We start from the raw sequence: 9,205 nt of genomic DNA, 5'->3' as shown, positions 1-9,205 counted from the left end.
GCGAGCTGGTCCGGCCTCAGCCCCCGAGCCGGGCTGGGCTGGGTCAGTGCCGGTAGGAGCCTCTTCCCTCGCTCAGGGGCCGGGCAGGCAGAGAATGGCAGCCCCCTCCCCGGGCCAGCGCTGGGCCACTGTGCCGGCAGAGCCCCCTTTGGAGGCCAGACCCCGCACTCCCTGCCGCTTGTGTCAGCCGGGAGGCCCTGGCAGCCCAGCCAATCGCTTCCTGCCTCCACTCCGCGCCCCGCAGCACCGGCAGGCACGCCTGGGCTGTGGGCCTTCCCAAGCTCCTGGGCACGGCCGGCCGCTCCCAGCCCCGAGCGGCTTCCCGGAGCCTAGTGCGGAGCCTCTCCGGCATGAGCGAAAAGCTGCTGGCTCTGGGCTACGCCGCAGGTGGCCTCGTTCTCTCTGCCGGCGCTCGCAGGGCCACTGGGCGGGACAGGCGTGCGGGGGACGGTCACTCCTCCACCCCTGCCATGCCCGGGCCAAGGCCGACTCCCCACAACGTCTGTTCTCACACATGCCCCTGGACACCCCTTCTGCGAGGGGCTGAGCGCCGGGCCGGGGGCGGCTGCCGGGCGGTTCTGCAAACAGGCCCCTCGGGGGGAAGGCTCTTTAGGGGCCCTGCTGAGCGAGGCAGGAACGGATTCTCTACGAAACCGACCCTGGGATTTGCCGGAAAGCCAGCCACATGGTCCCCCTGCCTCCCAGGGGGCTAGCCTCGTCCTCTGGCCGCTCCGCAGCCGCTTGCCCCGGCCCGGAGAGGCTCAGCCCTGCCCAGCGCACGCCGGAAACCCAGCTCCGAGGTCCAGAGCACGGAGCTGCCTGTGCATTCAGCTGGAGCCTGGCGTGCTCCTGTCTATAAAAGGACTTGCTCCATCAGCCCCCAGGCCCTGCTGTGCCCCAGCCCCGCGCCCCTGGCTCTCAGGCATGTGGGGAATGCGCCCCGCAGGCTCTTGAGTCACTGTCTTTCCCAGCCTTTCCCCAAATATGGTACCTGGGCACGGAGTCATTGCTGTGATGCGGGGCCTGGGGAGGGGCTGGCGGGGCGGGGGCGGGAGGGAGAGCCGGGGGGGGGGGGGGGGGGGGTGACATCATTGTCCTCACAGCTGGCCTTTTAGCACGCGGGCCAGCCTCCAGCGTCTGCAGAGCCCAGACTCCGGAGCAGCGCGTCCACCGTGAGCATCTTCTGTAAGTGCATCCTCCAGCTGGCAGCCTGGAGCGGGCAGCCGGGGAGAGCAGGGGAAGGAGACTGCAGGCCGAGCCAGCGGGGGAAGCCGGGGCACCCTCCTGCAGCCCTGCTCTGGGCTCTGGCCTTGCCAGGGGCTCTAGCCAGTGGTGGACGTGGCAGGCTTCTCAGGCTCTCCGTTGCAAAGCCTGGCACAGGGGCCCTTGGCTCCTCGGCGGGTTTCTGGGGTTTCTGGGGGGAGGCTGCTCCCTGTGGACCCCCCTCGTCCCTGTGTGCTAGCACTGGCAGGCGGGGGCTGGCTGCGGGGCCTGTCCCCTCTCTGTGCTGAGCAGTGTCCCAGCCGGAGAGCGCAAGGGGGATGCTGAGGGCCTCTGTGCCTCTGTGAGGGCCCCTCCGGTGCCCGCCCAGCCAGCTGTGCTGAGCGATGCTTCCCAGAGCCGCGGGCTCCCGCCAGCTCGCTAAAGGAAGGAAGAAGGTTCCCGGCCCCAAGCGAAACTTCTGTCTGTCTCTCCCACTGCATGCCTGGCCCCCGGGGGCGGGAAGTGAGCCCTGCCCGGCCGGGTGCACGGTGTGCTAGCCCCAGAGGGGCGTGGGGCAGGAGGCGGGCACTGGGGAGTTGGCAGAAGTAATGGCCTCTGACCAAGGGACCCTGCCGGGGCTGGAAACGGTGCCCAGGGTGGGGCTCAGGGGCTCTCAGGGCTCGTGTGCCTGGCCCAGCCACTGGGGGGGGAGCAGAGCCCCCGCCCGATAGGAGTCTCCCAGGGGCTCTCAAAGGACCGAGCACGACACCAAAGCGACAGGCCACTTGCCAGAGCGAGTTCAGGAAGCTGGCTGGGGCGGGGGCTGTGTCTGCTGCCAGCCCCGCCCCCGTGGCAATGGCTAGTCATGATGGGCAAGCTAGGCTAGCGGGCGGCCCTCCAGCTCAGCCAATGGGGCGCTGGCGTCCCTAGAACGCGCGGGCGGTGCCCACGGAACCGTGGCAGGGCTGGGACTGGCCGCAGAGGGGGCGCCCGGCCCCCAGGCAATGCCGTGTGCCATCCCCGCGCAGGCAGCGCCCTGGCTTCACGGGCGCCTCGCTCTAGGAACGCCGGTAGGCAGACAACCGCGCCGCCGGAAACCAGCGCCATCTGGCCACCTGCGCGTGGGCCACGCTAAACAACGGGTCTCGTGGGCCGCCCGTAGGACCGGTGGGCACACAGCCCCGCTGGGTAGCGCCTCGCCCCTTTGCAGGGTGCACGTCTGGGGGCGAAGCCAGCTGGGCCCCAAGAAACGCCCCTGGGCAGACGCGCCGGGAGCTGCACTTAGCGCTCAGCTGCATTGGGCCGATCCGGCGCCTTCCCCGCAGCGGCCCAGTGGCCGGGCACCGGGAGCAGGCCCCGCTGCCCTGTGACGCAGCCAGCCTGGTGCCGGGGATTCGCCCGAGGCCGCCCAGCCCTGGGAATTCCTAGACGTCCGGCCTCGCCCCTGCCGTTCCAGCCGGGCAGGGCAGCGAGGGCACGGTGGCCCGACGCGCCCCGTGCTAGGCTTGGTCTCCTCCGCACCGCTGGATTGCGGGGCTCGTCCTGGCCTGGCGGCAGGAATTGCCCCAGGTGCCGTGGCCATTGCCTGTGCGGCGGGTGCTATTCGTGCAGCCCCTGAGGGGAGGGTGGGGCGGCGCTCCCTGCAGGCCTGGCGTCCTCTGGGACCCTCCCTCTGCCGGGGGCCAACAGGAACCCCCTGGCACCCAAGGAGCGGCCAGCTCCATCGCGTGTCTGCCTGGGGCATTGGAAAGGGACGCGCCCAGGCCTGGCTGTTCCGCACTCTCTGGGCCATCTCCGAGCCCCACCGGAGCTGGTCCCGGGGAGCCTGTGTCAAGGCAGGTCTCTACTGGCCGGGGCCGGGGAAGCTGCCGCGCCCAGGGGGACTGGATGCAGGGGGGCCTGGGCAGAGCCAGCAGGGCAGGTTGGCCCTCTGAGATGCTGCGGAGGCGGAAGTGGCTGGCCGCCGGAGCGGGGGCGCGTTTCCTAGGCTGGCGCCCCGGCAGGATGGGCCAATGCAGGTGACAATTGGCTCCTGCAGCAGGGAGAGCCGGCCTTGACGGGCAGGTTCTGCCGGCTTATCCGGGGCCGTCACCCCGTGCAGCCAGAGGGAGGGCTGCCGGCCCCTCGCCCGCCGGATCCCTGCACTCTGACAGCCCAGGCCAGGGCGTTCCTGAGGCCGGGCCGGGCGCGGCCCCTGGGGAGCCAGCAGGTTTCTCCGTTTCTCCTGGGAGCTCACTGGGAAAGCGCCAATTGTCAGTGCATGCCCCCCCCGCGCCCCACCCAATGGGGGAACGGGCCAAGCCAGAGGGGCACCTCCGGGCATGGCCAGCTGGGAGGTTCCAAGGAGCGGCAGCGTGGCGCGGTGGGGGCTGCGTGGCCGGGCCCGAGGGGTCAAGCCGAGGGGCGTGTGCCTCTCCCAGCGGGTGTCCCCAGGGAGACAGCCTCCTGCTGGGGCGGCCGTGGGGCATGTGTGAGAGAAGCTCCCCGGGAAGCGCGCAGGTTTTCCAGCGGGCCTGGCTCCGCGGCCAAGGGGCGTTCGGCCTGTCTCGTTAGCCAGCGCATGGTGGCGGGCAGTGCACTGCGCGCGACCGGCAGCCCCGTCCCGTCTCGGGGCAGGAAATAGCCGTTTCCAGCGCTAACCGGTCACAGCATAACCCGCTAACCGCGGAGGGCTGGACTTCCTGGACGGGCCTCTGCGGCCAGAGTCCACTGGCCAAGCCACCGTGGGCAGGCGGCTCCTCCCGGGCTAATGCCCAGCGGGTAAGCAGGGAGCCGTTGCCGGCCCCAGCAATGGGAGGGCGGGTGTGACTCCCGCCCCGGGCTCAGAGCCCCGACTGTTTGCAGAGATTCCCAGGGCGGCCCCGCTCTGAGTCCCTCGCACCCGGCCGGGGTCAGTCCCCTGCGGGAGAAGCAAGTAACACTCTAGCTGGAGGAGTTCCACTAGCTGCGGCCCAGGGCCTTCACTGCTGACGTGACCTGGTCCTGCGGCCCGCAGCCTGGCGGCAAACCCAGCCGAAGCTCCCGGTGGGCCCCAGCCTCGTGGCCCAGGCCCCTCCTCACGCGCTGGCTGCTTTGCTGGCCCTGGGCCGCCCTCGTCTCTGGCTCTGCAGCAGCCCCTGGCGCTTGGCCCTGCCTTTGCCTGCCTCCCCGCGCTGAGCCAGCCCCTGACCCTGGCAGGCTGCAGCCGCTCCTCCTGGGGCGGGCGCCGTCGCAGGGCCCCCGAGAATGCCCCCGGGCCTGCGGGGTGGGAGCGCGGGTGCAATTGCAGCTGCCCCGCCCGGTGGGCAGATGGCCCAGCTGCCCCGCGTGCCCGGCTCGGGCGGCGTCCTTGGGAAAGGCTCACGCAGAGGCGGCAAAGGCAGAGCAGTTCTGCAGCCCAGGCCCTGCTGAGATCCCTGAGGCTGGGCCGGCCCTGGAAAACGAGGCCGCGGGAGCCGCGCCGATGGCCATGTAAGGGCATCCCCAGGACAAGATGGCAGAGGGCAGCGGGGAGGGGAAGGCGCCGGCTCTGCCTGCTGGGCAGTGGCTAAACCGGGAGCCAGGCTCCCCTGCCCTGTCCACGCCCCTGCTCCAGGGGCCTCGCGGAGACCCAGGGTGCGGGAGTTGGGCTACTCCTGCGGCTCAGCCCACCTGCTGTGTCTTCCCAGGGCTGCGCCCCTCCGGCAGCATCGCCCACAGCTGCGCCAGAGGCTGGCGGCTGGAAGGGGGCTGTTCCTGCGGTGGGATCTGGGCCGGCTGGCACCCCCGCTAGCGCAGCGTGCAGACTCCGGCACTGCCGTGGGATGTGCTGGGGAGGGCAAAGAAAACGGGGGGGGGTCCGTTGTCCCCCTAGATCCCGCTGCAGGCTGCAGAATGGGACTCCTCTAGCACGTGTGGGCAGCAAGTGGCCTCCCCCGTACCACATGGTCTGCGTGGCCCGGGAGGGGCTGAGCGGGTGGCGGAGAGCCAGCAGAACAGCCCAGCGTCTGCGCCAGAGGCAGGGCTCTCTCAACTTCCCCCTCCGCAGGGCTCGCTCCAGCAGCGCCATGGCAAACAAGGGGCCGTCCTACGGGCTGAGCAGGGACGTGCAGTCCAAGATCGAGAAGAAGTACGACGATGAGCTGGAGGAGCGCCTGGTGGAGTGGATCGTGGCCCAGTGCGGGCCTGGCGTGGGACGCCCCGACAGGGGGCGGCTGGGCTTCCAGGTCTGGCTGAAGAACGGCATAGTAAGTGCGGCTCGTTTGCCCTCCCGAGGGCCGGGCGGCGGCCAGGCTGGCTGCTGGCTCCTGGGCACTGTGCCGTTTAATGCCCTGCTGCCACGCCCGAGGGCCGGCCCCTGCCCGCCGCGCGTTGCTGACCCACCTCTCCTTTGCGGGCAGGTGCTGAGCGAGCTGGTCAACAGCCTGTACCCAGAGGGCTCCAAGCCTGTGAAAATCCCCAAGCCTCCACCCACCATGGTCTTCAAACAGATGGAGCAGGTGGCCCAGTTCCTGAAGGCAGCAGAGGACTACGGCGTGGTGAAAACCGACATCTTCCAGACAGTCGACCTGTTCGAAGGTGCGGGGGAGGGACGGGAGGGGGACATCGGCTGGTGTGATGGGCCGAGCCGGGGGCACACCTGGGCTACCGTAGCCTGCAGGAGCCCCCACCACTGCCAGGGCCCCACGGAACAAGAGACGGCCCCTGTTCCAAGAGCTCCGTCCACGCAGAAACCAAGAGACATGAGAGGGAGACAGGGATGGGGCGTGCGAGGAAACGCAGCTGGCGCGAGGGGCTCCCTGTAGGAGACATAGCTGGGCTTCCTCCCGGATGTAAACAGGATAGGCCCTGCTGTGACTGGCGTGTAATCCCGGCGCTGCGCTGGCTAGCTCTGGCAGAGACTCACTCGCCAGCAGGCAACGCCTGGTCTCTTCGCAGGCATGTTCTACAGCTCAGCCCCAAAGAGCAAAGCCAGGAGCCGGGAGCTAAGGGGGCGTCTTGGGAGGCCGGAGCTGGAGCACTGAGGGGTTTTGTGCCCCTGGACAAGGGGCGCCAGACAAGCATGAAAAGTCGGGGGAGAGGCGGAGGGGAGTCATAGGCACCTGTATGAGACACAGCCCCAGAGACTGGGCCTGTCCCTATAAAATCAGGCTATCGGGTCGCCCTCCTGGAGGCGCCCCAGGAGTGATGCGTGCATGTCGGGGCGGCAACAGAGCAGTTTCCTGGGGTCCAGGCGCGCCCGGCACTGCCCCTCCCCTCTGCGGGCACCGCAGCAGCTGAGAGGCTGCCCAGCGTGGCGGGCGGAGGACAGCGCCTCAGGCGGCTGCTCCATCCCAGAGCTTTCCAGCCGGCAGGGCTGACACCCGCTCCCCCCTGCAGGCAAGGACATAGCGGCTGTGCAGAGGACAGTCATGGCCCTGGGCAGCCTGGCGGTCACCAAGAACGATGGACATTACCACGGCGACCCTTCCTGGTTTATGAAGTAAGCAGCAAGCGCCCCCCCCCCCGCAGCCCGGCCTCAGGGGTAGCTAAGTCCCAGCGGGCGCCAGGCCGGGAGCACGGGGTCTCAGGGGTAGCTAACTCCCAGCGAGCGCCGGGCCAGGAGCACGGGGTCTCAGGGGTAGCTAAGTCCCAGCGGGCGCCAGGCCGGGAGCACGGGGTCTCAGGGGTAGCTAAGTCCCAGCGGGCGTCAGGCCGGGAGCACGGGGTCTCAGGGGTAGCTAACTCCCAGCGAGCGCCAGGCCAGGAGCACGGGGTCTCAGGGGTAGCTAAGTCCCAGCGGGCACCAGGCCGGGAGCACAGCGTCTCTCGCTCCCCCCCGCGCTCCCGCAAGCGGAACCCTCAAACCGTCAGCTCTCTGGGGCAGGACACGTCCGTGGCGCTGCTCTAGCTGAGACTTCCAGCGGGGGGGGGGGTCTGGTTTTCCCCAAAACCCGCCAATCCCCCGGGTAGTTGTCAGGCTCTGAACACCCATCACAAAACCCCATTATCCCGGCCAGGGTCGGGCTTGGCCCCGCTCCCGCCTGGCAGGGAGCACTGGGGAGAAAAGCCGTTCTGGGGGCAAAGCGACGTCCCAGTGGAAAGGTCTGGGCCAGTTCCAGATGGAGGGGCCATGCTGCTGAGCCCGGCTCCATCCAGGGAAGCCCCCCACCAGCCCAGAGGTGTGCAGAGCCCGGCTGGGCTGTGGTGGGGAAGGGCACAGTGCCCCCTCCCATCTCTGCTCTATCCCCCCCCCATCCATCAGCTGCGACCCTTCGGGCTGGGCTGCCCAGGACGGCAGAGCCAAGCTCTCAGGGCACATTGCGGCACCTGAGGCGGGGAGCTCAAAGACGCCCCCTTTTCTCCTGCCTGCCTGTGTCTCTGGTGCCTCCTTCCTCCAGCCCAGCCTCCCCCAGCCCAGCATCCAGCGCAGGAGACTCCATCGGCACCAGCAGCAGAGACCATGTTCTACACTCTGGGTCCTAGCGACCCCCCCCCCACAGTCTGGCGCCTGAGGCGGCCGCCTCAGTTGGCCTCATGGCAGGGCCGTCCCCGGGTCTGACTGTCGCTCCCTTTCCAGGAAGGCGCAGGAGTGCAAACGGGATTTCTCCGACGGCCAGCTGAAGGAAGGGAAGAATGTGATCGGCTTACAGATGGGCTCCAATAAGGGGGCCTCGCAGGCTGGCATGACAGGCTATGGGCGACCCCGGCAGATCATCGGTTAGACAGCCCCGGCGGAGAGAACACGCCCCGCTACGGGAACTGGGTCCAGCTCCTGCCTAGAGCCCGGCTGCAGCCAATGTGAAGAGCGCCCGCGGCGCGCCAGGCAATCGGACAAACGCAAACCCGCGGTATTCATTTAGGTAACTTCCAAAGAGCCCACAGGCCATGCGTGGAGCGCGGCGGGGCCCTCCCAAGCGTTCTCTCTAGGAGCAGTTTTAGTTCAGCCTTGCTCCTTCCCCAGTGCCGCCCTTCCTCTCCGGCCTGTGCATGTTCTCTGCTTCTCTCCCCATGACTTAGCTGTACTGTGAGCCAGGGGTTCCTCCTGTTTGGGACAGGGTTGTTACAGCCCTCCTCCCGCGGTACCCCTGCCCCCAAGAAGGCAGCATTGGAAAGTATCTCAGGCTTTCCCAGCCTCTCAATAAATCTTGCACAAGCAAAACCAAGTGCTTTGCTAGAGATCCTTGCAAACGGGCAGGGCGTCAAACTAACTTTTCTTTTCTACTTTTGGGGTCACATTAAAAGAAGAATTATGACTCTCGTGCAGTTTTCTAGAGTTCTTTGTAAAGTCTCACTAGCTCCCCGGGATTTTCTGCCCCGAGTGCGCACAAGCACTCAAGAGGAAACGCGGCAAATGCTCCAGAGGAGGGGGCTGGCAGGTGGGCTGAGGTTCTAACGGGCCTGCTTTATTTCAAACCGGAGTGAATGCAGGGAAGCCCCACAGCCTGTTACGCACAGCTGAGCACACGGTTCCCGGGGGTCCTGCTGGCTTTAAAAGCTGGACAAACAGATCCCCTGCTGGACAGACAGACGGGACTGATTTTGCAGCCACGTGACTGGCCCGCAAAAGCAGGGCGCCGATGTCGCCCGGAGCTGCGTAAGGCAGTGACGCCGTCGTTACTCCCCATCACTCCGGCACGCACATGCTGGAAACAGAGGTGGGGCCTTTGATTTTTTCACCCTCTGGTTTGAATGATGCAGCCTAGGCGCCTCTTTGGCCCGAGTTGCTGCTTTTTGGCTGTCTGGGCGATGGAGCTTGGCTCGCTTGCTCATCCCAGTCGTCGATTCCCCGGCATCCTCCAGCGGGCCTGCAGAGCCCGGGGCGCGCCTTGCATGGTCACGGCGCCCACGCAGGGAACGTGACGCTGACCTGTCAGCCCTTCTACACCAGGGTGGGAACCTTGTGTGAGCTGGGGGCTGCTGCCCGCAATAAAATCAGACGGGACCGCACACACTGCGAAGCGAAAACTAACCCACCACCCCTCCCTGACATGGCCCCCGAGTGAGGAGCAAAGGAGAAAGACGCTCCCCACATTCCCCTCGCACACCAGAGGCCGGGGAGCCC

The 9,205-nt window shown here is 67.9% G+C and overlaps 1 protein-coding gene across 1 annotated transcript; it reads left to right on the top strand.

Annotated features, from left to right (window-relative positions):
* The first annotated feature begins 1,072 nt into the window (after positions 1-1,072).
* TAGLN (transgelin) lies at positions 1,073-8,401 on the top strand. The gene is made up of 5 exons (XM_075909351.1): positions 1,073-1,185; positions 5,210-5,408; positions 5,562-5,739; positions 6,541-6,643; positions 7,721-8,401. The coding sequence occupies exons 2-5, from the start codon at positions 5,229-5,231 to the stop codon at positions 7,863-7,865; spliced, it is 606 nt and encodes a 201-aa protein (XP_075765466.1). The 5' UTR covers positions 1,073-1,185; positions 5,210-5,228; the 3' UTR covers positions 7,866-8,401.
* The last annotated feature ends 804 nt before the right edge of the window (positions 8,402-9,205 follow it).

Source organism: Pelodiscus sinensis, chromosome 26 (genome assembly GCF_049634645.1).
Source record: "Pelodiscus sinensis isolate JC-2024 chromosome 26, ASM4963464v1, whole genome shotgun sequence".
NCBI classification, from domain to species: domain Eukaryota; kingdom Metazoa; phylum Chordata; order Testudines; family Trionychidae; genus Pelodiscus; species Pelodiscus sinensis.
The sequence above is the reverse complement of the archived record's forward strand: the minus strand, read 5'-3'. Positions and strand labels throughout refer to the sequence as shown.

Coding starts and splice junctions, on each gene's coding strand:
- TAGLN (XM_075909351.1), top strand. CDS start 5,229: ATGGCAAACAAGGGGCCGTCCTACGGGCTGAGCAGGGACGTGCAGTCC. Junction 5,409..5,561: donor TCTGGCTGAAGAACGGCATA/GTAAGTGCGGCT, acceptor CTTTGCGGGCAG/GTGCTGAGCGAGCTGGTCAA. Junction 6,644..7,720: donor GACCCTTCCTGGTTTATGAA/GTAAGCAGCAAG, acceptor CTCCCTTTCCAG/GAAGGCGCAGGAGTGCAAAC.